This window comes from Camelus bactrianus, chromosome 32 (assembly GCF_048773025.1).
Source record: "Camelus bactrianus isolate YW-2024 breed Bactrian camel chromosome 32, ASM4877302v1, whole genome shotgun sequence".
Taxonomy (NCBI): domain Eukaryota; kingdom Metazoa; phylum Chordata; class Mammalia; order Artiodactyla; family Camelidae; genus Camelus; species Camelus bactrianus.
Window position 1 is genome coordinate 24,097,945 of NC_133570.1, and position 27,865 is coordinate 24,125,809.

A 27,865-nucleotide genomic window follows, 5' to 3' on the forward strand; every position below is an offset into this window, starting at 1 on the left:
TTAAGAGTCTCTCCTCATCTTTAACTTTTGACACGTTAATTATAATATGTCTTAGAGCGAGTCTCTCTGGGTTTGTATCTTTTAGCACTCTCTGGGCTTGCAGGTTGGGGATGTTTTTAGTCATTATTTTATCAAATAAGTGTTCTGCCCCATTTTCATTGTCTTCTCCTGGGATCCCTGTAACGTGAGTGTCGGCATGCTTACTGTTGTCCCGTAAGTCTCTCAGGCTTTCTTTACTCTTTTCCATTTTTTGTTGTTGTTGTTGCTTTGGTTGGATAAGTTCCACTGCCCTGCCTTTGAATTCTGTGCTCTTTTTTTTTTTTTTACTTTGTCTAGCCTGTTGTTGAATCCCTCTGTTGCACTTTCCAGTTCAGTTATTGTATTCAGCTTTGTCACTTCTGTTTGGACGTCTTAAATTTTCTCTTTGTGGGAATTCCTCTTTATTCACGCATTCTTTTCCTGTCCTCAGCATTTTTACAACTGTTATTTTGAACTCTTTTTCAGGTAAGTCACTTGTCTCTGTTTTGTTAAGGTCTTTTTTCCTGAGGTTTTATCTTGTCTTTTTGTTTGGATTTTTTTTTTTTTTTAATGTTTCTCACTTTCCTTGACTCTCTGTGTTAGTCTTTATGCATTAGACAAAACAGCCAGTTCTTCCAGTCTGGAAGATGAATCTTACTGTTCAGCCCTGCCTTGGCTGTTTGTTGTCTCTCAAACCCTTGGTCTGTCCAAGCACCTGCTTTGTTCTTAATGGGTCCTGGTGGTTGAGGCAGTGCCAGGACCTGTCATGTCTTAACGGGGAGGAGCTCAGCCAGCATCTGGAGTCATGCTGATTGGAAGCCAGACCCTCAGGCAGCAGCTGTAAGATGTGGAAACATACTTCTTCCAGGGGAAGACTGGGAGATGGGTATTTCTTGCCTTTGGGTGACAGCCAGTTAGGAATTCTTTCTTTCTTTGCTGTTGTCCTTTCTTTCTTTGCTGTTGTCCTTTCTTTCTTTGCTGTTGTCCTTTCTTTCTTTGCTGTTGTCCTTTCTTTCTTTGCTGTTGTCCTTTCTTTCTTTGCTGTTGTCCTTTTGAACCATTAACACAATGCCAGCTGGTCCACAGATCCAGGCAGTCAAGGGATGTATCCACTAGGTGGCAGCTACAAAAGCTGGGGTGAGAGGTGTGTGTACAAGTCCTTTCTCAGAGACAACAGAGACCTGGAGCAGGGCAGATGGAGAGTGGGAAGACGGTACCTGCCAGCCTCCGAGTGTCTGGAGAGGACCGTAGTAGGCCTTTTGATGTGTGTTTAATTAGAAGCTGCCCCTCCCTTCGCAGCCATGAAGACAAGCTAATTGGCCTCTTTCACAGAAATATTAGACCTTCTATTCAGCTACATCTCCGCAGTGCCATGGGGTGGAGAGCTGGTTAAGAACTCTTTCTCTGTTTGTTACAGTCTTGTGGGGCCAGTGAATATATGCTTAATGGCCTTCAGAGCCATTAAGGGGTTCAGGGGTTATCTTCTTGGCAGCGTCTGCAAAAACCAGGGCACCAGATGTGTGCACAGTCTCATTCCTGGGAGGTCCTGGTGACCTGGAGCAAGGCAGAGACAGAGTGCAGAGGTGGCACCCCTGATCTCAGTGGTCTTGGGGTGGTATTGCCTCTGGATGTGCAGTGAGTTAGGCACGTGTTCCTGGGACTGAAACTTTAAGATAAGCAAATAGGCCGCTTTCACAGAGAGACCAGGCACTTCTCAGCCAGCTGCCTGGGTGCTGGTTTGTGCGGGTGGTCAGACGGGTCTGTGCCAGCCCAGGACGCCTTCGCAGTTCACTTGCTCATTGCTGTTGTTGACACGAGCCTGCTTGCTTTCAAAGCCAGATATTTGGGGTTTCATCTCTCAGGTGCAGGGCTTAAAAGTTGGCGTGCCTGATGTGGGATTCAAACCCTTTGCTCCTCAGAGAGAAACTTGGAGCTGTGGGAGTCCCCCCCAGGTTGTGTGTCCCTGGTGCGGGTGGGGTTGGTGGCCACATTGTGCCTCGGGCTCCCTATCTGCTTCAGTGTGGAGGAATCACTCAGGGAGTTTAGGGGTTCTTTCTAGAGGAAAGTGCTCCTTGTTTAGCTGTAGCTTTGATGTGTCTGTGGGACGAAGTGAGTGCAGGATGCTCCTATGTTGTTACCTTGAGCAAGGACTCACTTGCATTATTTTTGTCAAATGACTGAAAACTTAATCAGAGAAGTTCTGTGCACCCAGACTGACAATTGCTATTTTTCCATTCACTGAAATGTCACCAAACTACGTCTAGTTACCCACAAAGGTGACATCAGACTTAGGGGTACCAATCGTAAAAGGCGTTTGTTATGGGCATGTGAAAGGACCACCTTTCCTTTGAAGCAGATTCACCAGTGTTAATAGTTACTTGTTTCTCAGAGATGTGCACCTCTGTCATGATTGTGGCTGAGCTGAAAAAGTCCTGTTAACTTTCAGATTTCTAGTCTTTGCATGTAGAATTGGCCACCATTAAGTAAGCTTTTTGCTGCATGTAGAATTACACTGCTAAACCAGAATGTGCTTTTACAGTCACGTGTCTCCCCTTTTGCTTTTATTTTTTCACTTTCTCATGGCACTTGGTGAACATCCTTTATGACCCTTTTGATCACTAGGCATGGCGACCAGTGGTGGCAGCCCTGAGGCTGATTCTGTTGCATGTGTGTCTCCGGTTTTGTTTTTGTCCCGCATTTGTTCCCCTTGTCCCCTACCTTCTGCTGTCTCTTTCCTGATACCTCACCGTTAGAAAGTCACCTGCTCCTTCCTTCCACCAGGCCGCCTCCAGTGGGGAGATCTTGAACACACCCCATCCCCAGAGCCCAGGTCCCTTTGAGGAAGTCTTCTGTAAGAGGTGCCAACCTCAGTTAATCACAAAGTAATGGCGTTACTTTAAAATTTAACTCCTAGAGCATTCGAACACCGAAGTAATATTGCTATTTATTTTAAAAAAGGAAAACATAAAATCAGTAATACTGTATGACTAGAAGTAAAAATAATAATGGGAGGCAGTTGGGCCGGTTTCAGAATTGAATTAATCTTTTAGCAGTTGACAGATTTCTTAAAAGCAGTTTCTTAATTTTGATTAAAACAAGAGGGAAATATTTGTCCCAGTAAGTAATTATCGTTAATGGTTTGATGCCTGTCATTTCAGATTTTAAAGTGCATCTACCAGTATATTAATACAGACTTTTATAAATTTTTTTCCCTAAAAATATAGACATACATTCCATTTTGTGAGTTGGTATTTTTGACTTAATGGTCTATTTTAGATACGTCACCTTTTTGTCTTACATCTAACTCCACTGTAGGAAAACTTGTGGTGTTTCACCAAAAAGCATTCTCCTGGCCTCTGCTCTGAGATACACATCCATAATCCTATGACGGAAGTATCTTGACATATTGATAGTGTCGCATTTCTTGATACTTGAATTATTTAGATAGGTTTTCTATTATTGAAGGAGTCTAGTTTTCTTGGAACAGACTGTTCTGATCATGGTATACTGCTGTTTCAGGCTTAATGGGACTTCTGGATTCTGTATGCCTATATTGGAATGGTATTTTTTGCATCCATTTTTATAGAAGAGATTAGTTTGAAGATTTGTTTCATTTGTTACTGTGTGAGATTTTGGTAGCAGTTACATGTTAGCATCTTGAAAATGATTTGGAAGCTTTGTTAACTATCTGCTTTCTAGGATATTTGAAACAATACTGGGATTAAATAACACCCTTGACATTTTATATTAATTTTACTTTTGTGTCCTAATCTATTTTGACATTTAAAGTACCCTTTTTAAAAGAATTTTTTTTTATTGAGTTATAGTTAATTTACAATGCTGTGTCAATTTCTGGCGTACAGCAGTTTTTCAGTCATACGTGAATATACATATATTCATTTTCATATTCTTTTTCCCCATAAGCTACCACCAGATCAGAATAGATAAACAACTTTATACTGTATAGCACAGAGAAATATAAAATACCCTTTTAATAACTGACAATTCTTGGGTCATATCCCACCCAGATTTTCAGATGTAGACGTGTTTTCAGACACAGACTTGTGTATCATGTTTTACAAAATGCTTTAAGTTTCCTTTCATAGTTGGTTCTTTCCCCTTATTAATTCCTTAGTTCCTATTTTTGTTTTCCTTTTCTCCTAATTTGTTTTTCCACAGAACCACTTCTTAGGTTTATGGGTTTGTTTTTTTTTCCCTTTTACTTTTTTTCTCTTTTCTAATTTATGACTTCCTGCCTTTTTTCTACGTTTTCCTGCCATTTATTCTACATTTTCTTTGCCTCGGTGCTTTCATTGCTCCTTTGTAACTTAAACATTCAAATGTTTAGTTGGTTCATCTTCATTATAACTGATGAAGGAGTTTGCCTGTATTTTAAATAAGCTAATTTTAGCTGATTACCATTTATTTCCATACAGGATTTATATTATTTTCTAGATTTGCACTTTATTCTTACTGAATTTTAACCTAAGAGTAGGGTTTGTGGGTCTGTGTGTTTGTTTTTTTGTTTTGTTTTAATTTCCAAGTTATTTTTAGAGTTTTCTAATTAATAATTTCTAGTTTCATTATTTTCGTATAATTTCTGTAGCACTGCTTTTAGGAAGTGATAGCAATTTCATTTTGTGTAACAATTGCATTGGTCAGATTTGTAAATATTTTCCATGGCCTTTGAAAAGGAAGTATCCTGTTTGTAAGGTTTTAGACATAGTTTTACATAATGTATTTTATTAATTATATTGTTTTCTAGTTTTTGTGTATTTGATCAGTCAGACTGGAGAGAGGTATGTTAAAGTATCTACGGCTATTGTATTTCTGTGGGTTTCTTGTTTTTCTCTCCTATTTTCTTGTATACTTGACCATTGAACTACTCAAGTTACAGGTGCCAACCCCCACACAGCCGGAAGTCTGCTAATAACTTTATAGTTGGTCTCTGTATCCACAGTTCTCTACCCTCAGATTCGACCAATCACGGACCAGGTTAAAACTGTGGGACACATTTATTGAAAAAAAAATCTCGTATAAGTGGACCCACATGGTTCCAGCCTGTGTTGTTCAAGGGCCAACTGTGCGTATATTTCAGTTCCGTGTCTTTTGGTGCCTCGAGGGTGCCCGTGTCTTCACTGCGGTTCACACGGCTCCATCAGCGTGGCCCGCCCCCGTTTTCCTGTTGCTCATTTTGCCTTCGCTTCGGTTGTGCCTGACTGTGACACCGTGAGCCCCTGACCCATTTGTGCATCGCCTGCCTGTGGTGTGTTTCCCAGCCTTTTACTTTCTGCCTTTGAGTTGCTTTGTTTTAAGTGTGTGTCTTGTAGACGTCGTACAGTTTGTAGATGCTCTACAGTGAACTCTTCTAAGAGGTGATTATGTCCTGTTTTTCACATTTTTCATTTCAGGAAGGAAAATTACACAGTAAATAGGTTTCACAGGCCCAGTGTCTCTCAGACTTGTTTCTTGCCCAGCTCTTCCTAAAGTGACCGCTCTTGACTGTTGACAGTTTCTGTTGTGCCAGGTTTTGTTTCTATGGTGCTGTGCATAGGTGCGGTGTTTCTTTATATTTTTATGTCCATGTAATATAAAGATACTTCAATAAAAATAGTTCTGTGTATTATTGGTTGCATGTTTCTTTGGATGTGGCGCTGGCAAAGTCAGCCGGTTATCTTTATAGAGTTTCTCAAAAATAGTCTTTGGCTCCTGGTGTGGTACGATTGCCTACATTAGGCAATTATTAGCTGTTGAAAACAGTTCATTTAATTTCACTGGTTCTGAATTCTTTCCAAGTTTTGAAAATGGCTTTATGAGAGCTAGCACTGACTTATGGGGGTATGTAAAAGGACATTCCTGTTTGATACTGGCTCTGACTATTCTTCTTGCCCTTGCATGGGAAGATTATTTAAAACCTTAAAAAAGCATGAAGCTCTGCATTAGGGAAGCTATTTTGGTACCAGTCTCAAAGAACAGATTGCTGTTTCTTTCCCACCCTAATGAAACTAGGTCACTGGCTCTTGGCACAGCTCCATGATGTGAGATTTATTTGATGTTCAAGTGCGCTCGCTAGAAATAGTGATGCACTGTCAGCAAGGCCACTTTTCATCTCATGAGCATAATTTCCAGTGCCCTGGAATTAATTTATTTCTTGACCTGTTAATAGTTACCCTTGGTCAGGAGCATTTCAGAGGCAGAGGAAGCGTCTGGAAATGGTCATGGTCACCCTGTTAGATGATAAATTATGGGGTTTCTGTTCAGCTTGAAGGTTTGGCTTGTTGAAGTAGTTGATACTTTGTGAAAAGCAAGGAGCTGTTTGTTAAGCAAACTTTTACCTGATGCTGTGGCAGGATTTGCTGGCTCAAGTGATTGAGAATCCTCATCTAATATACGTATTTTTGAATTCTGTTTTACTGTGGCCATCTGTAAACACAGTTGGGGAAGTTCCCTGTTCCATTCACTAGCCAGCAGCAGGTGATCGGAAAATAAGGAGTAACCATCGGATTCTTCTAAAATGAATTATCTGCAAGTCCTAAAATAGCTGATAATTTATAATGAGCACTTTGAAATCAGTTATGTATCAGTTCAGTATTTCAGAAAGAGATTGAGAAAATAAATATATGAACTATTATAAAACCAGTAACCTCGCTGAGTGTGGATCCTGGAGTGGGCTGAATCCTCGCTCTGTGGCCTTGGGAGAGGGACTTGCCCTGTGCCTTTGTCTCCTAACCCATTAAATGTGATAGTAGGCATGAGTGTTTTTTATAACGGCATCGTGGGGATGAAGGGGGTAAATGGACACGTGCTTTAAAAGTATGCTGGCAGATGAGGAGTCTCAGCACGTGTGGAGTGCAGTTCCCACAGTGTCCGGCTTCACGGGTTTGTGTTGGTAAGTGTCCTTTTTCCCCTCGCTCCCCCTGCCCCTTCCTTACCTAATAAATTGTCACTGTTCTGTGTGGTTGGGGGTACCTGCTTCTGTTTAATTCCGCCAAGAGGGCACATCATGGGAATAGCGTCACCTGACCTGCTCGGGAAATGTATTCCAGCGGGATTTTCCATAGAGCTTAACTGAACAGGAGGTTTTCCAGACTGTGGAACTAAAGCAAGGGTGCAGCCTGGTAAGGAAGTCTTGTGGGTTTGGAGTGTGTTCTGCTCTTCAGTTTCGTGTATTTGTCTGTTTTCTGGATGCTTTTCTGTGTTATTTGAAGTCCACTTTCATCTTAGCATTATTGTCAATTTACGTAGATTTATTTAATATGAATTTAAGTTCTTTATTTTTCAGAAACGTAAATGATGTTGAGCTGCTAATCTGATATTTATTTACTTCATTCTCCCTTCACTTCATACACTCGACTTTGCAATTACAGAATTTTTGCTAAATTGTTTTTTTGTAAATTTGACAACTTTGAGAATGTCTTGGAAGATAAGTATCCTCAAGTCTGAAAGGATTTGGATGTTTCTGTGTAACCCATATTAAGATCACATCATTAGGTGCTGGAATGAGACCTTGATAACATCCTGTCCTCTTCCAGTTGGTAATTTGTTAAGAGACAAGCTGAGGCGTATCCGGAATTTTAAGATTTTGAGCAAAAATCTATCTGAATTGGGCAGTGCCAAGCCAGACGGGGTTAGGAGCATTCCACCAACAGGAAGCTGGGGAGAGACTTTTACAGAGAAAAGATGGAAGCAAAATCAGGAAACTATTGACTGGCTGTAGCTGAAAGCCTAGTTGTTTGGTTGTGATCCATTGCTCTTAGCGTTTTGATTTTGTAACTTTGAGGCATTTACAGGCTTAGATTTTGGTTTGCATACAGAGGCCACCGAGGCATTTAGAGCCACCTAGTCTAACGGCCTCCTTGTTTACTTAATGTAACAAGTCAGCTCTCTTTGCCAGTTTGGCTGTGCCCTCCCCGTGTCCTCAGCCCTGAGTGCTTCCGGGGAGGGCACCCAGGATTTCTGTTGCCTCTTGTGGCAGCAGCATCTCTAGCCCAGAGCTTGTGAGATGCAGGCACTTAGTATCTGTTCTCTGAATGAAATAAATTGGATTTCTCTGAATGTTTTATTTTCTAGGATTTTTAGGAGCGTTACCCTGAAATCATGCTTGTCTGTTCTTTGCACGAGTTTCTGCTGGTTAACCGTGTGTTTCGTACATTTGTTTTCTCCCTCTGTTGCTTTCTTTGTTGGTTTGTTTTTAACTAGGCGTGTTTCAGTGCCTTTTGGGGATAGATTCTTCAGATTCCAGGGAGCATGTGAAACCTGTTTCCCTCCTCTGAATAGCAGGTCTTGAGAGGGGCTTCTTATGCCCCATCCTTTGAGCCTAAGGAAACTGAACAAGAAAGGAGCCAGTTGTCTTTCTGGAACTCCAGCAAACCTGGCCAGCCCTTTCACACCTCCGAGAAGAGAGAAAAGAAAGTAGATTAAGATTCAGGAGTTTTTTTGTGTTTTGTGGCTGCCCAAAATTAAAGCTGCAGGGGGAAAAAACAGAAAAAAACCAGAGTGTCGGTCAGAGAGCTCAGACCCTTTTAAAGTGCAGACGGCTGACTTTGCACAAGCCAATGAGTGCTCCGTGACTGGAGCAGCCAGCTCCCCCAAGTCCCTGTTATTTGGGTCACTGTGCGATTCATTTTGGCTGATGTTTGCTCCTGAACATCCGCACATGCGTGCTGTTCTTGATGCTTTGAAAACCTTTCAGTTGAGTAATAGAGACGTAGAGGGTTTAAAATACTTCAGCTTGGTGCCTTTATTTTGTGCCACTTGAAGTAAGTGTAACATTTCCAATGCCAGCTGATACTGCAGAAATCCAAATTGCTGTGCAAATGCATGAGGTTTAGCATGTGCATTTTAGCCTGTTCTCACACACAGCGCTAACAAACAGCCCACCTCCCTGATGCTTCCATGCTGGTCATTGTCGCAGAAGCCTTTGTCATGCAGGTATCAGGAAGTATGTGCACTCCAGGGAAGAGCTTTCTCTTTGGTATTTGTACCAAATAAAGTTTATTTACACCACTATTGTGATGTACCTGGTTTTTTTTTTATCTCCCCCCCCCCCCCCCGCATCTGAACCTCTTTCTAAGTCTGTGGGTCCCTGCTGAATGGGTTTAAGTGGGTACCTGCTAGCAGAGATTTCTGCCCAGGATTTTTAGTTTAAAGCTGGACCATCAGAGGTAGGGACAGTGAAGGTTTGATGGGGACTTTGTCTACGTCCTAAGGGACTGGGTCCTTACTGGACACAGCCTTCTCTTTGTGGGCTGAGGCTGCCGTCCTGGCTCGTGGTGACTCTCGGTTCTGTTTAGTAAACATAGTTCTTTAGCATTTTTGGTTATTCTTGGAGTCATCCAGAAAGCGTTCAGTAAACCTCTCTTGTGCGTAAATCAGCCAGAGTGGGTCTGCACTGCCAGCAGCCAAGAAGCCTGACTGGCGCAGCTCGCCGTCTTTGTACCGTCTCCCACCGCTTTCCCTCGGGAGCTGTAGTTGGTGGTCCAGTGCGGGTGCTGTGTACCCAGAATTTTGTTCTCCTTTTTCTTTATAGTACGTCCTATGCCTAGTATGTCTGACGTGATGTTTCTAGTAAAGCTTTTTTTTTTTTTTTCTGGTTTATACGTCTGTGAGATGTGTTCGTTTCTTTGCCTAGTGTTTTACTGAGTGTTTATTATGAACCAGGCGCTTGTAGTGGCTGGAAAAATACAGCAGAAAATTAAACAGACCACACCCTTTATGGAGTCTACATTTGAGAAGGCAGACTGATAAATAAAATACGTAGTTACGTTAGATGGTGATAAATGTGGTGATGACAAAATTAAGCAAAGGAGGAGAGAAGGCGTGCTGAAACAGAAACCCATTAGGACGGGGGGCAGTGGTGGAGAGGTGATCTGGGAAGACATAACGAGATGTCCCAGGGGCCTCCCCAGTAGGGGTGACGAGCATGCTGGCACCCTTGCTCCAGTTCTGCTGGAGCACGTTGGAGGCACAGGAAGGAGTAAGGCTCACCCACAGCACTCACTGCTTCTGGACCACTTTGACTCTGGAGATGTGCTGGTCAGTCCAGCACAGGGATGGCAGATGCAGACAGCAGGTGGGCAGAATTTTAAAAGAGCAGCCTGAGTTCACTTCAGCAAGTATAGGTGTAATGAGATTAAATATAGATGTGTGTGTATATATAACATATATATAATACATGTGCAGTTTTTCGTAGAATATAGTTTTAAAAGTGCATTCAGATTTAAGAGTTAGCATTTTAAATACTCTAAAAATGTAGGCACCTGGTCTATTAAGTCCAGCCCGCGTGCTTGCATCCTAGTGTCTGGTTTAGTTGACCCACCATGTGAAGGATGTGTAGGAGCACCAGGTTGCAGACCCACATGGCCCTTCCAGGGGAGCTGCTGTGGGTTCTCCGTGCTGAGCACACACTAGAGCATTGCACACTGATGCTTACACGCTAGTACAAGGTGTGTCGGAAAGCCTAGGCGTAGCAAATGAGAGGCATTGTGAAGACTTTTGTATTTTTTTATGAAAGAACTAACATTTTATTATGCAGAAAAGCTATAAATGCATCATTTGTCGAAGTGATTGTCACGAGGAAAACCCTGCTGAACATCAGGTGTTCTTTCCCCACCTGTACTTCAGCAAACGCCTCGTGGTGGAATATTTATTTTTGTCAGTGTGAAGATTACAGAAAAGCTAAGCAGAAGCAATCTTAATATCTTGTTGATTACACTCCAGAAAGAAAAATGGCAGAACATTAAGCCTAAATGCCATTTGCTATAATTACCCCGTGTGAAATGTAACTGGTAGCTGTCAAGCTTTGATTGAAACTCACTGAAGGTTAGCACCAGCTGCATGCATTCATTGTCTCTGGGAGCAAATGCGCAAAACCGCAGCCACAATTTGGAAGCAAGCTTTTTTGTATTTAATTTGTTGTGAAGTATTTTACGATTGAGTTTGGATGAATGCTGCTGTAACTTCCAGTTTATTTATTTATTTATTTTTCATTATTTCCAACAGGCAAAGTCCTGTTATGTTAAATACGAGGTACTCTGTGTAAGGGGTGTTTCCATATTTCATAGTACTGAGTATTTAGAGAAAGGGAGCTTACTATTTTAAAGAAGTGTTTTGAAACATTTATCTAATAAATACTTGAACTATTAATATTTAGCTTTTTCTCCATATATGAAACCCAGTTTATACAGTGGCATTTTTTAAGGCGATTTGATCGTATTAGAATCTTCATAAAGTTTATGTCTTTTGAAAAGTGTTGAAACAGACCTATTGTCTATAGCAAAGTGATGAATATTAGCTGGCGAATTTATTTGTGTACAAGTATGTTTTCGTGGGTGGAATAGATAGTGTTTGATTTGGCAGCTGCCACGTACAGCGCCAGATACGCTGTACCAGCATCTGTCACAGATTGAGTCTGTCTTCACATTGATCGCAGTCTGAATTGAGCAAAAACTCTATGCAGAGCCCAGACAGAATGTGTTTATTCCTTGACTCCCCTGCAGGGAGCGTCTAGTGTGAGCCCCCCCTGAGAGTCACAGCTGTGTGAATGCGGCTGAAATTCATCGAATGACACCAAGGAACGTTGCGGTGCTGCTGGACAGTTGATGGTTGCAGCAGACGTTTGCTGCTTGTTGGCCGCCTAGCATTCTCCTTTCTGAAAACACTCCAGTTTCCAGGAGGGGAACTCTGGGCCTGTTCCCGCTAGGGAGGGAGCTGGAGTCCTGCCTCCCTCCCTTGGGCACGGAACCTCGCCACCCCCGGGTGTGGGGGCTCCCCCCCAACCCCGGCCTCTCCCAGAACACGACCCACTGTGGCCCTGCCAGGTGTCCTGACTGGTGCCTGCCCGTTGCCTTCCAGAAATCCCCCTTTCCTTACGCTAATCAGAACCAATTTCAGTTGCTTATCACCTTCACCACAATTTTAATTGGTTAAAGATGCATATCCTTCTCAAGTCTAAGGCGATAATTTGATTTCAGTGAAAGTGTCCAGTTGGTGGCAGTTTCAGACCCCATTGCTCGGAGACAGACCACACTTGCCCTGTAAACCCTGCCAGGTGATCCCTTTTCATCTTCTCTTGGTTACTGTTTGAGACATAATTTATACAGGTCTGGATAGCAGGCTGTAAAGGTATTTGGTGGTATTCTTCTGTTGGCTGAATTATATTTAAAACTGTAGGAATCCTTCCCAGTGCCCGAGTGTTAAAAGCCAGTTAGTTACTGGACGGTGTGTATTGTAAAAGGGCAGCTGAAATAAAATGTTTCTTCAACTGATTTTTTATTTAATGTAGGTTTTTTTTTAAAAAAGCAAGCAAAGTATGTCATTTTCTCTTTTGTAGTTTTAAAGCAATAGTTTTAGGGTTAGAAGATGACTAAACTTGAAGCGTTACATTTTAAAACTCACTCATGTAGAATAAAATATGCCTTTATCATTGAAGACAATTGTTTTCTATAAAAATCTAAATGTTGCTGGAAGAGCTATGTATTGAAAATAAATTGCGTATTTTTTCACTCACGATGAGCTCGTGAAATGGAAAATTTGAGCATTTATATTTAGATCTGTCACTGCATGGTTTTTGTATTAGGTCACTCTCTGACCCTGTCCCATCTTTCTGCATTCAGCCCTCTGGAGAGTTAAGCATTTCTGTAGCGAATCCCTCTCTTACAAGGGAAGTTTCTCAGCTCTTGGAAAGAGTTAATTGTCTGAATCATATCACTGAATAGGATAGACCTGGGGAAAGGCTAGCGTGGCTAGCTTTTTGCTTTGTATTCATTTTTATTAAATATATGCTTCTCTTCTGTTCTCTGAGCTTAGATGTATTCTACACAGTATATTATAACAATTATATGTGGATTTACCTCAGAGTACCTAGATTTGGCAATGTGTATGCTAGAAAGGTTTCAAGAGAAGACCCCGACTTTCAAAAGAAAGCTGTGAAATAGTTGCAACTGGTACATTAGCATAAACAGTAGGAACTTGGAGTTTTAAAAAATGTGTATGTGGCGTGTACAGAGCGTTACATGTTTCTCAGTGCAAGCGTGCGTGTGTGCTCTTCGTGTATTCACGGGTTTTGCGAGCGCTTGGATTCCGTCCCCTTTCTGACGTAGGAGTGAGCGATGTTGGAGTGGGCGGCACCTGGAGGGTGTCCTTGTCGTAAAAGTGTTCCACAGGATGGGGAGGCCCGTGGGGCAGCGCTAGAGCTTAACTTAATCCGAAGTTTGGATGAGCTACTTCGTGCTTTCAAGTACAAAAGAAAGGAAAACACTGTTCTGTGCGTAAACTTTTAACGGTAATGTTGCTGAGAAGAGGTTGACTCTGTGGATCTTTAGTTTTCATCTGAGTGCCTCCTCAGAGTCTGCTGGACTTGATGTTTGAAGACCAGACTGTGTGTAGTTAAAGCTGGGAGTTAGTGGGACAGATCTGTGAGTCCAGGAGTAGGAATAGGGTTCTGGGCAGGAATGTGATGTTTGTGGTGGGAGGGGCCAGACCCAGCCAACCCGCACTACTGTCCGTCCAGGAGCTGGTGTGGAGAAGGTGGTAGGAGCCTTAGGGACGGGGAGCAGTCACAGAGTAGGGAAGAGAGACAAGGAAGGGGGAAGCAGTCTCTTTTTCTGCCCCTCTGTGCTGCCTGGGGCACCCACTGCGCTGGAGAGGAGATGGCCGAACATCACCCGTGTGAGACTCGGGCTCCCTGGAACCACCGACAGCAGGAACGGGACATGGCAGTTGAACGGGTTGATCTCTTAAGCTGAAGCCACAGCAAAGGGAGAAAGACGTGCGTGCCCGCAGCAGCCTCACGTCCACTTTGCACCTGTGGGGGGTGGCGTGGGGCAAGCAGATGAGGCCCAAAGAAATTAAAAAAAAAAAAGCAAGCAACTGAAAATGTACATCTGAAAACATCGGGTTATTCTGCCTGGCTGTTACAGACATTAAACAAGAACCAGACACCACCACAAAAAGGGAGCTGGTGAACAATCAAAGGGAAAGACAGGCCCCGTTTTGCGTCGTGAAGGTTTGGAGTTAAGGCTGGGTGTAAGTCGCTGACCCAGTCGTGTGGCAGGTCACTGGTTATGGCTGGGACGCTGGTTGTCCACAGTTTCACATTTGGAAGCTGGCGTACCTCCAGCTCGTGCATCGCTGACTCTGGGTCTTAGGGATGCATCGGTGGGTTAGGCTGACACTTCCTTTCCTGTTACAATACAGAGACCTGCGTCCCAGGCTGCAGGTCTGGTTTTACTCCTGATCACCTTTGTGCCTCTAAAGCGCTCTACTAAAACAGACCTGAAAGGGGACACGTGCACACAGGGTTCCCGCAGTCTGTCACATGCTCATAGTTTCCCTAAAATCTTAACTTATTTTACAGTTTATGTAGAGTTTTCAGTCTAGCCTATAGAATGTTTATATTAAACGTGTGCCTTTTAAGTTACCCATGAATAAGATATTGAAGAGGGGGAGGGAGCCCTGCCTCTTCCGTCAGTTAGTGGGCGAGACGTGAGTGCCCGTGCCCTAGACACGGGGCCACAGACACCCAGCTCGGGGGCCCCTCTTACTTGTTAAAGACGAGCACTGACTTGTGTGGGGCCTGCGTTCCCTCCTGGGCGATTATTCTGTGAAATCTCATGTGACACTTGCTGTAAGGAACTCTTGCTCTGATTACAAAATCAAAGTATATGACAAACTCTTTCTTACAAAATGGCTTTTAGATGTTGTGTAATTCTTATCCATAGAGGCCAGTCACAGAAGACTTTGCTCAACAAAATTTATTACTGTAGAGGCTGCAAATGATCAAATTCTGTTTGCTTGAAACATCCTTGGAAGGTAGTCATCAGTACGTGACATTTCGTTACGCTGTCATCTCAGCTTTTGCCTGTGAGCCTGACTTTCCAGTGTAGGCTTAAAGACCATTAAGCCTTCTGGCCACGGAGGTCCACGAGGCAGTGAGCACTGCCATTTGCCATCTGCCCATTTTAAGGCCTCATCAAAATGAAAGCACAGACTGTACAAGAAAAGAAAAAAGGTTTAGTCGTTAACCAGTACATAGCCAAGCTAAGGGAGAGGCCTCGTTAACAACTGAGTTCTCAACAGCGTTTTTGGAATGTCGGAGGTGAGACAGGTTGAAAAGCCCTAGTAGCCTAGATGTGCTGCACGATGGCGTCTGAAGATGTGGGGCGCAGGCCATCTTTCTCAGGGAATCGTGGAGGCTCAGCGTCAGTAGCCGTTCAGAGCTGACACCTTGGACCCGTGGCTTCCATAAGCAGGGTGTGACTGAAGGGCTGGTCATCAAACTGTGGTACAGATAGGTCCCCCAGCGCCCCTCTCCCAGCGAAAGTGCACACGCTCACAACGTGCACACAGACGTCCTCAGAGCAGACGGAGGTGGCACGTGTTATTAGGCAAAATAGGCAAAAATTGTTTCTGCTTAGGATATGAAACTAAATTCTGATAAGGGTTTCGGTACCGCAGGAAAGCCCTCCTTATCTGGGGATGGGGAGGATTTCCTCCTCAACAGTCAGGTTCCCTTTTGTTTACACCAAGGAAGCCTGCCCAGCCTGGTCAAACACAGTCTAGAATTTCCAATTTGAGACGAAGCCCTTCTAGGGGGAAAAAAAATAGACCAACTAACAGAGCCGAGAACAGTAATCCCCATCTTCCTCTTTTTTCATCTTTTTTTTTTTAACATTTTTTATTGATTTATAATCATTTTACAATGTTGTGTCAAATTCCAGTGTAGAGCACAGTTTTTCAGTTATACATGAACATACATATATTCATTGTCACATTTTTTTCGCTGTGAGCTACCACAAGATCTTGTGTATATTTCCCTGTGCTACACAGTATAATCTTGTTTATCTGTTCTACAACTTTGAAATCCCAGTCTGTCCCTTCCCACCCCGCACCCCTTTATATGAACAGAGAACGAAAGTGTCGTTGGGTTTACAAGGAAAATTGACAGAATGAAAGGAAAAAAAAACACGGGCCCTAAGGAAGCAGCTGATGCAGCAGCAATGATATTACAAGAAAAGGCTATTAGATTTATTACTATTTTTTAAAAAGGATTACTGAAATGAAAATCTAAGAAAATACAAGTGAAGTAATCTTCCAAAATGTACAGCAAAGACCAGAAGAATGCCGGAAGAGATACGTGGGAAAGGAGTCTGTGAGGTTCGACACTTGACTTAATAGAAGTGGGAGGAAAGCAACAAGAGAGAAGTGTGAAAACAGAAGGGAAGGCAACTCCCGGAGGCAGAGGTGACACGTGTCTTTATACGAAAAGGGCCCCTTGAGAACCAGCACGAGTAACAGAAGCAGCTCATCCATGGGTGTGCATTTGTGGAGGATCGGTGCTTCAAGGATGAAGAGGAGACTGTAAAAATGTTCAGAGAGGGAGAAAACAAATTGTCCATCGACGAAGAAGTGTCCAGCTTAGAGCGGCAATGTCTTCTCAGTTTTAACGGTGGATATTCTAAGTATTGCCAGCAAGATCCAAAGGGTAAACACACTTATTTTTAAACCCAGAATTCTGTATCTGACAAACTACCACTCAGCTGTGACAGCAGAATAAAGGCGTTTTCAGGTGTACAAGGCCTGGAAAGATTGGCTTCCCGAGTACTGTTATTAGGAAGGTAGTTGGACGTGTGCTCCAGCCAAACAAAAGAATAACCAATAAAGACAGGTTTGGCCTTCTGGAAATAGAGGAGTCAACCTAACTGGGCATCAGAGCAAACCCAGGAATAATGAGAATAAAATAGATCCAGACGGCAATCGTTCCAAACTGGAGCCAGGAGTGTGAGACATCTGAGGGAGAGGAAGGATTGACAGCCTGGGGATGTGTTACCCCCAGCCCCGCACTCTACCAGAAAGAAAACCATTAGGAACCCCAGGAAAAACTCCTATTTTAGCCTAAATATGGGAGGAAAGGCCTTGCTTTTAAGCAGTCCGTGCCATAGAAATGGGTCCATTTAATCTTAAAACTAGAGCTTTTTTTTTTTTTTTTTTTTTTTTAATATCTTGGAGTGGTCACAGGATCATGGCATTGAGTTTGTAAAGAATGAAGTGTAACGTTAGCACACCTCTTGGCCTGGCATTAAATAATATTTATACATCATAATGTGAATGCTGGTTGTTGATTTTCAACTTTTAGAACCAGTCTGTGATCAGAAAGGTTTGGTTGCTGTTTACTTCAAGATACGAATGCTGACAGCCTTGATGCTGTTAAAGGAGAAGTGTGGCTGACCCCAGGTGAGCTGCGGAAGGGCAGAGGAGAGGTGTGTGATGGCTCCAGTATCTGAGGAATTGAGACGCAGAGTCAGCTTAGTGGAGCAGGGAATTTATATTCTGTATCCTTGAAATCGTAAGTAATTATAAAACTGCTAAATACTGAGAGGGACAGGTGAAGATTAATGATGATGAACTAAATTTTAATTTTTAAATCTAGGAAAATCAATAGATACTACGTCAAGTCGTTAAATCTAGAAACTTTTAGATAAGAGTGTATTATTTGGGGATACAGAGAGAACTATCAGAGGAGCAAAAAACGAGAACAGTCGGAAGTTCTCTGGGGGATGGGCTCAGGGTGTGCAGGAAGGGTGCACGCACATACATCCTACTGTACTATTAGATTTGTCCTACGCGTACATATTTTGAGAAGACACCAGACAGGCAGCTGGCCCCCGGGCCCGTCTGCCAAGCCCCGAAGCGCTGATTAGGGGCACGGGCTCTGGAACTGGACCACCGAGGTACGAATCTCAGCTCCCCCACTAATTGTGGGAGGTAGTTTTCTCATTTTTAATATGAAGGTAATGGAAGTACCAGGCCACAGGGTGTCGTGAGGTCAAGTACGTAACGTACTTGCAAACAGTGCCTGGCCCCGGCAGTGGCTCTTGCCGCTTAGCCACTGGAATAGGGTCCAGGCGGCCGTTCAGTTTACGCTCATGAGCTGGGTCACCACAGGGGGAGCACGGGAGGCCGTGTCTGTGCTCAGCAGGGGCAATGCTGTCCTGCTGTGTGTGAGGAGAGTGGGGAGACCCTGGCAGCTGGGCCTGGGTTCTGGTACCTCTTATAAATGATCCCGCTGTCCCCAGGTCACCTCTCCAGGGTTAGGAACGTAACGCTACGTTGAACTGTTTCTATGGGAAGACAGATTCGAAGCAAATTGTCTCCGTTTATACTAAATTTTACAGGAACATAACTAATGTAACACTAAGGTTGGCAGGTATTAAATATACAGATCGGCCTTTAAAGATGTTTCAAATAACTAATGTATTTTGATGGCATTTTGCAAGAATGTATTTACAGAACTGAGCAGTTTGTTGAAGAGTATGAACTATATGGAATATAAACATGAAATGCTTTTAGTTTTCTCCAGTTACTGTGTTCAGCTGAGCTTTTACAAAATCTCCTTTTTCTTTTATTAGTTCATTTCTTGATCGATCCCATCACTCCCTAGTTACCTTTGGTTGTTCATGAGTTTAGCCCAGTTTGAAGCTTCCGTCTCAGGCCCAGCCTAGAAGTGTACCTTTTTCTATTTCCAGCCATACTGGAGTAACGGAGACCAGGTTTGCCCTTCTGCCTTGAATAACTACAAAATTGAAAATACACATGGAACAACTTTCTTCAGAGACTAGATACAGACAGCTCAGGTCCGTGATCCTGAGAGGAAAGAACCAAACAAGCAAAGTCCTAAAATTACAGCTCTCTGCCTAGAGGCGTTTTCTAGAGAACAGGATGAGACAGGGGGACCCAGGCGCTTTGAGATGGTCTCTCTTGGGATGCAGTGGATTAAACAGGTGAGATACAGTCTAGGAGAGAGAGCGGCTGCACAGAAAGATAGTTGCAGAAACTTGCACAGTGGTGCCCTTGAGTTTGTCGCTGATTAAGATGCACTCACACAGAGTAAAACTCTGCAAGGCCCGATGAAGAACGACCAGGTAACTGTAAGGAGACTTACCCCCAGACCTCACACAAGAGAGACTGGGGAAAGCTGCAGCCTCTTGAGTAGCAGGGTGGAGACGCTCTGTAGGACACGATGTGAGTTAAGTAGCTATCCAGAATGGTTGTGCGAGTAGGGCCCAAACTAACCCTAACGTAATGAGTTCTCTAAACCTGCCCTAACAAAGCTTAACGACAAGCCTAGTGAGGGTCCACCTGCACTGCAAAGAACTTAACTGTCTGTGGGCCACGGCCCAACGTGCTGTAAAGGGAAACAGCAGAATGCAGTACACAGCACATCAAACAATGTCTGGCAATCAATCCGAAATTTATACACAGGATGAAGCAGAAACACGTGACGTAGGGGGAGAAACCGTGACTAGATAGAAGCAGATACAGCAGAGATGGTGGAACTTGCAGAAAAAGACTTCAAAATGACTTTATATTTGTGCTCAAGGATATTTGAAATGAAAATGTACGTAAGGAGAGAGCTAGAAGGTGTAAAAGAGAACCGCCTGGAACTCCTAGGGCTAAAAATCAGTCCCTGAAATGAAAAAAACTGCTGGGCGGAATTAACTGCAGACTAGATGCTGCAGAAGGGAAGTTTGGTGCATTTGACAACACAGAAGTAGAAATTGCCAAAACCAAAGCCCAAGAGAAAACTTGGGGCAGCATCGAGTGGTCTGACAGAATATAGTGAAGGTCTCAGTGCTCACAGTCAAGGTGGGGAAAGAACAATACTAAAAAAAAAAAAAAAAAAAAGACCCGTCCTGTACAGTTATGTCCGTGAGAGCTCTGGGCTCCCCCCCTCCAATCCGCAGGCTCCAGGAGATCCGGAAGCACCAGAGGGTGGAGGGGGGGATGGGGGCGCATCCGCATGTGTGCAGCCCTGGGTCCCTGTGTGTCTGCTGCACAGGGAGGGTCCCACAGGGCCCTGTGCACGTGCGCATTATTTGCTCACAAGGTTCTAGAGCCACGTCCTAGCAACAGGCCAAACAGTGTGCGCTTGGCCTTCAGCAGTATTGGCAGCTAAAGGACAGCGCTCAGAGTCCTGCTCTCTGCCCTTGACCTTACCTAAGTGCCCTATGGGCGACTACCTGAGCACACCCTGCCCCTCAGCCCCGCCCCGAGCCCTGGGGGGCCGGCACCTGCCGCCAGGGCCCGGCCACCTCCAGCCCGCTCCCCGCCATCGCCGACTGCCCCTGGCCGGCCCGGGTCACCTGGCTCTCCACCAGCTGCTGGCCGCTCGCAGGCCAGCCTACAGGTGTCCCATGACTTTACATCGACGCCTTGTAACAGCGCTTCACAGAAGATGCTCCCTGCTCCCGCGGACCCTGCGCTCCTTGCTGGGCGTCCTCAGCTCCACCTGTAGTCTGGTCCGTCGGAGGAGGGCCGTGCTGCGCGCCCAGACCTCCACGCTGTCCTGCAGCTCAGCGTCTCCAACGGGCACAGCCACCGTCTGTGCGGTGAAGGAACAGCCCCGCACTCCTGCCCTGCCCACAACGCCCGGGTGTGCCCTGGACTCGTGCACGGAGGCGGTGTCGAGGGCCCCTGGTGAGAGCGGGAAAGGGTTGGCCAAGGAAGACCTGGCAGTCCCAGAGGGGGAAGATCAGAGGAGCCCGGATGGCACCGGGGGTGAAGAACCCGAGAGAGGCCCCGTTTCTTTCATTCCGAGGCCCGGGTCTCTGCAGAGGAACCTCTGTGCCAAGAACTCAGAAGACGTCTGCGTGGAGAAACCCCAGACCTCTTGCGTGAGCTCCTGCCCCCGGAGAGATGCCATCAACAGCTCGTACAGCTCCTCCCAGGGTTCCCCGCCAGTGCGGAGGAAGAGGGGTCCCGCACGCAGCGGACTGCCCCCGAAACCCTTGAAGAAATCGAGGAAGGAGAGCCCCTGGCCTCCCGCTGCAGCTCCGGTGGTCTCACCGCAGACGAACTGGCCCGACAGGGATGCAGACACAGCCAGAGGGCCGAGGGGAACCGAGGGGAACACATCCGATGGTCCCAGGCCCCGAAGACGCAGGTTTTCTCTGCTGCGACACAGGCGAGGGGAGCCCCTGAGGCTGCCCTCACCCCCTGAACTGGGTTCCCGAGTCACCTCGGAAGACCTCAACGTGGAGAAGAAAGCAGCGTTCCGGCAAATCAATAGCATGTTACGGGGTGAGACGGAGGCCGGCTTGGCTCCCCCGCCCTCCCCGGACGCTGAGGTCACCCCCAAGGAGACCACTCCACCCTCTCAGCCTCTGCTCTCGGGGGCTCCCCAGACCACCAGTGGGAGCATCTTGCCCCCTCTGCAGGCCCCGCAGATGGCCCCTAGTAGTGACCAGGCCTTCGTCACCCCCGCTCAGGGGACTGGGGTCACCCCCATGAATAGCAGTGTACCCTCTCGGCCTCTGCTCTCGGGGGCTCCCCAGACCACCAGTGGGAGCATCTTGACCCCTCTGAAGGTCCCGCAGATGGCCCCCAGTGGTGCCCTGGCCTTTGTCACCCCTGCTCAGGGGACTGGGGTCACCCCCATGAATAGCACTGTACCCTCTCAGCCTCTGCTCTCGGGGGCTTCCCAGACCACCAGTGGGAGCATCCTGCCCACTCAGCAGGCCCCGCAGATGGCCCCCAGTGGTGGCCTGGCCATCTTCACCCCTTCTTCGGACTCTGGGGTCACCCCCATGGAGACCACTCCACCCTCTCAGGCTCTGCTCTCGGGGGCTCCCCAAACCACCAGTGGGAGCATCTTGCCCCTTCTGCAGGCCCCGCAGATGGCCCCCAGTGGTGCCCTGGCCTTCGTGAACCCCGCTCAGGGGACTGGGGTCACCCCCATCAACAGCATTGTATCCTCCCAGCCTCTCCTCTCGGGGGCTCCCCAGACCACCAGCGGGAGTATCTTGCCCTCTCTGAAGGCCCCACATATGGCCCCAAGTGGTGGCCTGGCCGTCTTCACCCCTTTTTCGGACTCTGGGGTCACCCCTATGGACACCACTCCACCCTCTCAGGCTCTGCTCTCGGGGGCTCCCCAAACCACCAGTGGGAGCATCTTGCCCCTTCTGCAGGCCCCGCAGACGGCCCCCAGTGGTGCCCTGGCCTTCGTGAACCCCGCTCAGGGGACTGGGGTCACCCCCATGAATAGCACTGTACCCTCTCAGCCTCTGCTCTCGGGGGCTCCCCAGACCACCAGTGGGAGCATCTTGGCCCCTCTGCAGGCCCCGCAGACGGCCGCCATTGGTGGCCTGGCCTTCGTCACCCCTGCTCAGGGGACTGGGGTCACCCCCATGAATAGCACTGTACCTTCTCAGCCTCTGCTCTCGGGGGCTCCCCAGACCACCAGTGGGAGCATCTTGCCTCTTCTGCAGGCCCCGCAGACGGCCGCCATTGGTGGCCTGGCCTTTGTCACCCCTGCTCAGGGGACTGGGGTCACCCCCATGAATAGCACTGTACCTTCTCAGCCTCTGCTCTCGGGGGCTCCCCAGACCACCAGTGGGAGCATCTTGCCCCCTCTGCAGGCCCCGCAGACGGCCCCCCATGACGGTGTGGCCTTAATCATCCTCACCACCAGCCTGTCTGCACTGAGCTTCTGTGGGCCTAACCTAACTGTGACACTTCCTGCTAACCCTGGGACCTCTGCGCAGCCCATCCTTGCGGTCCCTCATGGGCAGCAGTGTGGAGCCACTGCCTGTGACAGCTCTTCCCAGTATCAAAAGCAGGCAGCTCCAGCCCCAACCTCGGACCCACTGTCCGCTCCAGGTCCAGTAGCCTTCAAGCCCCCACCAAAAGCATCTTCTGACAGTTTGTCATCCAGAAATCCCACCATGGGCACTCATGCCAGCACCCAGCCGATGTCTTCTGCCACCTCTACTCTGTTCCCCCGTGGCTGTGCAGCTGCCGCCTACATGCCCAGCGTTGTGACCAGGGCTGGGCCCAACACTTGGCGGCACTGCCCAAGATCTGCCAGCTCGAGCCCAGTCCCCTGCAGGTTCGGGGTTTCAGCTGCATGTAAGGGTGGCAGGAGCCAAGTGGGTGACTTTGAGCTGTGCCGCCTCTTTGCAGCTCTTCGCATCACAGAAGAGGTGACGCGGAGCCCGAGCACCACACGCTGCCGTGGGGGACGCAGGGGCCTGAACACCTGGGGCCCCGTTCACCAGAGCACCCCCATCTTAAGTCCCACCCCCGGGGGTGCCCCCAGGCAGAGCCCCTCTGCTTCCAGCCGAGGGCCCGGCACCTCTCCCAGCAAGGCTGGCATGTCTGTCCTGGCCTGTGGCAGCAGCCTGCCTGCACAGCGGGCACAGGAATGAGCAGCCACACTGTGAGGGCCCGCCCATCACCTGTCCAGGGCGTGGCTGCACACAAGGCTGCTGGGCCGTCCAAGTCATCTTCCTCCAGGTTGGGATCCCCTCCCTTGGAATCTAAGAGGCGGATCATGGCCTGAATTGGTGACTTTGGGAGACACAGTCAGTGTCCCCTACCTCCCAGGCTGGACTTCGTGCAGGCAGGCCCCATTTGGGGGTGAAACACAAGCCTGGCCCTAACTTCTGGAATCCCGGAGCTCCCTGCCTGCGATCTTGTCCCCAGAGGTGGTTGACTTGAGACTGTTACCTGATCCCACTGATCCCAAGTGGTCAGAGTCCTCAGGACAGTAGACAAAGGCCCTTGTCCTGTCCTCTCCGGCCCCAGAGCAAGGGGCACACCCCTGCTGCCTACAACTGACTCCTCCTCTCCCCATTTTCCTCCCAAAACCCTTGTGTTTTTTCATAGCTTATAATAAAGTTTTGTTCTTGTTTGCATTAGAAAAAGACCAGAACTTTTCTGAATTTGGTAAAAACTAAGCCCTAATGCTTTAAGGCATTTACTCTACGTAATAAGTTAATTTCTATCCTGTGCGTCTAAGAGCAAAGTACTGTCATCGAGACATTTTAAAATACTCATTAATTTCACTTTCTTTTAGCTTTCTTCTCTCACAAAACTCTACTTAAGAAAGGCTACTAACCACTTAAAAAAATTAAATGTTAACAACAAACTCGTAGTGAAGGTAGAATGAAATGCTAAAAATGCTCAATCCCAAAAAAAGAACGAGTGATAAAATAGATGAGAAAGACAGAAAAACATCAAAATGGTAAATATAAACCTAACCAGAATGGGTCATTATATTAAATGTAAAATTTTTTATGGAATTAAAAAACAGAGATTGATTTACAAAGTAAGACTCAATTACATACTGTTTATGAGCCCTACTTTACAAGGGTACAGGTATGTTAAAACTGAAAGGATGGAAGAAGACGTACACGCTCACAATAAATAGGAAAGCTGGACTGGCTCTGTGAATACTGGAAAACTAGGTTTCAGAGCGAGGAACGATGTCCCTGTGAGGGACATCGTGAAATGACAGAAGGGAAAAGAGTGATCCATCAGGAGGGTGTGACTTCAAGTGCGCCTGCCGCTGTGAGAACAGAACTTCAGATGCTTGAGGCAGAAATTCTCAGAACGAAAAGGAGAAATGCGTAAATCCACTGTTTCTCCTGGAGATTTCGTAGTTGATGGAGCAAATGGAAAGAAAGTAAGTGAAGATACAGAAACCTTGAAATGTATTTGGAACAGCTTGGCCTGAGTGATCTTTTCGGAGTACTCCACCCAATGACCACAGAATTCAAGTTGTCTTTAAAGTTTACGTGGAATAGCCATCAAAATAGGAAGATGGACCATAAAATAAATTTTAAAGGATTGAGATAATACAGGCCATATTCTCCGACCCTGACAGAGTTAAATTAGAAACCACTAACTGAAACTTACATGCAAACCCTCTAGATACTTGGAAATTCAAAGAATACTGGGTACACCTATGGGTCAAAAGAGAAATCAGAAAATATTTTGAACTTAAGGAAAATGAAAACAACATTAACTTTTGTGAGACGGTGCTAAAGCAACAGAGCAATCAGAGTTTTAAAAGCTTTTATGAGAAAATAAAAAGATCTGCCATCAGTGACTGAACCTCCACTTTTAACAAAGAAGAGGAAGTTAGTGGAGAAGACTTGGTACCAACAATAGAGAAACATTAATAAAACCCAAAGCCCATAGTTTGAGAATGTGAGAAAAAAAAATTAACACTGCTAGCTAACCTGATAATCAAGAAACAGAGGGAAAAAAAAAGAAGACACAAATTGCCAGTGTCGAGATAGGTCATCACTGCATATCCTACAGATATTAAAGGGTTATAAGAGAATCTTAAAATAACTTTATGTCAGGAAATACACCAAAACTAACACTAGAAGAAATAGAAAATCTAAAATACTTTCACTTTATATATATATAAATGAGTAATAAAAGTTAGATGAGAAAGATAGAAAAGAAATATCAAAACGGTAAATTTAAACCTAACCAGAATGGGTAATTATATTAAATGTAAAGTCTTCTATGGAATTAAAAAACAAAGATTTTATATATATATATATATATATATATATATATATATATATATATATATATATATATTTAAAAAAATATATATATATATAATTGAATCCGTAATTAAAAATTTTTCCAGAAAGAAAACTCTGGGCATGATGGTTGCGCTGGTGAATCTACCAACCATTTGTGGAAGAAACATTACCAATCCTGCCTGAGTTCTTTGAGAAAACAGGAGAGGACAGGTCTCAAGTTATTTGATGAGGCTTCCATTATTTTCCTGCCAAGTCAAACAAAGACACTAAAACAGGGAATCTACAGACCAGTATGTCTCATGGAAACGTATGTAAAAATTCTTAAAACTTTAGTGCATTAAACTCAAAAATATATAAAAAGATAAGTTGGGTGTGGGAGGTGAACTGTCTGGTACACGAGCTCCCTGGTGGATGTTCTGTTCGGGAATGTTACTGGGAATGCTGGGAAGGGGGCCTGAGGCAGATGCATTTCTTCTTCTGTCTTTGGCTTTGTGTCTGAAATGCCAAAAGGCTGGGGGAGAGATGACGGGGTAGGGTTCTGACTCTGATTTGAACGACTGATGTAACGCGGCGGGAGTTTGATGACCTCCTGCCCTCCCAGCTCTGCCACTTCCTTGTATGGGCCGCAGCCCCGTCACTCGCCCACCCTGGCTGAGTGGCTTGACGCTGTGCAGAATTAAGTGATGAGAGCTGTTCTGCACACCGTGGATTCAGCCCTCAGTCACTGGTCAGTAAACATTCACTAATTTTTTTTTTTAATTAAAAAAGATGTCACTAAATGGGACTTACCTGATGTATAAAACAATACAGTTCATCATATTAACAGAATAAAAGAAAAATTCCATGATCATCTCAATATTGGCAGAAAAAAGCATTTGACAGAATTCAGTGTTGATTCATAATTTAAAAAAGGAAAGAAACTCTTAGTAAATTAGAATAGCAGGGTGCTTCCTCAGTCTGGCCAAAGGCTTGTATAAAATTCCTACCGCTGACATCCTCAGTGATGAAAACCTGAACCCTTCCCACAAATAATGCAAACAAGGCAAAAATGTGCACTTTCATTGCTGCTATTCAACATTGTACTGTAGGTTCTAGCCCGTGTAGAAAGGCAAGGAGAAACGAAAGGCATACGGGCTGGAAAGAACTCTATTCACAAGTGCCCCATGAGCACGTTCAGACAGAGTCTTAAGACGTTTACCAAAAACATCATTAGAACTAGTGGTCGGATCGAGCAGTCTCTGACTAGGAGGTCAACATATAAACCATCAGTTGTCCTTCTATGTATTAGTGATGAGCAACTACAGAATAAAATTTAAAAATCACTCCCATTTACAGTAGCGTCAACGAACATGAAATATTTAGGAATAAATTTGACAAACTCTGTATAAGATCCATACACTCAAAACTATCAAACATGGTGGAGGGAAATGAAAGAAGACAAATCAATGGCGAGGTGCATAACATGTTTATGTATTAGAAGATGCAGAATTGTTATGTCTTTTCTCCCCAAATTGACCTATAGATTTAGTGCAAGCTTAGCTAAAATCCTCGCAGCTTTTTCTTTTTGTTGTTGTTGTTGTAAAATGGCAAGGTGATTCTTAAATTTATATGGAGATGGAAAGAACAAAGTTGGTTGAATTACGCTTCCTGATTTCCAGATTTACTATAAAGAAATCAAGACAGCATCATCCTGGTGTGAGCACAGGCATACAGAATAGAAATTCCAGAAATAAACTCCCATGTACATGATCAGGGAAGTGGGGAGGGATAGCAGTGGAAGTCCCACTTGTCGTCTGGTTATAAGACATATAGAATTTCAGAAGAATCTTGGTCCTATTTTTATTAGCAAATGTTATTTTAGAATAGATTTTATGAAGTGCTATTTTACGCCACTAAATAAACCCATAAGCTTAATGGCTGCAATCTGGGTTGATGTAGATTTGTTTTACACTTTAAGCGTCACTAACTGATTTAATAGACTCACCAAAAGCAATTTCAAATACTTCCATAGATTACAAATGATCAACCCCTGTTGTTTTTAAAATAAATTGAAAGCGAAATAAAACGTTTATATGACATTATTTAAATTTAATTATCCTTAATTCCTGTAAAAGAGCAGATAAAAGTGCCAGAACTTAGAACTTGTCTTCCATGTATTTTTAAAATCGAGCTGCATAATTTATAGTGCCTCAATTCACAAGCAATTAGCTTGTTTTTTGGAAATTAAAAAAAAAAAGACATTTTCTAAGTTAATTCACATGATACTTCTGATTTTAAATAACAAAGATCATAGCTTCTTTTTTTTCATTTAGGTTGCTTCCATGTTTTGGCTATTATATATAGTGGTGCTATGAATACTGGGGTGCAGATACCTTTTTGCATTGGAGTTTCCTCTGAATATATACCCAGAAGTGGGATTGCTGGATCATAGGGTAAGTCTATTTTTAGTTTTTTGAGGAAATTCTATACTGTTTTCCATAATAGCTACATCAAACTACATTCCC

The 27,865-nt window shown here is 45.0% G+C and overlaps 1 protein-coding gene across 1 annotated transcript in view; it reads left to right on the plus strand.

Annotated features, from left to right (window-relative positions):
- Positions 1-27,865, plus strand: part of LOC105064765 (methylglutaconyl-CoA hydratase, mitochondrial-like) — a 120,053-nt gene that overhangs the window by 89,498 nt on the left and 2,690 nt on the right. Inside the window, exons 8-9 of the mRNA XM_074355955.1 lie at positions 25,466-25,668; positions 27,674-27,793. Of these exons, the coding sequence (XP_074212056.1) occupies positions 25,466-25,485 (20 nt within the window). The 3' untranslated portion in view covers positions 25,486-25,668; positions 27,674-27,793. The remainder of the gene's footprint in view (positions 1-25,465; positions 25,669-27,673; positions 27,794-27,865) is intronic.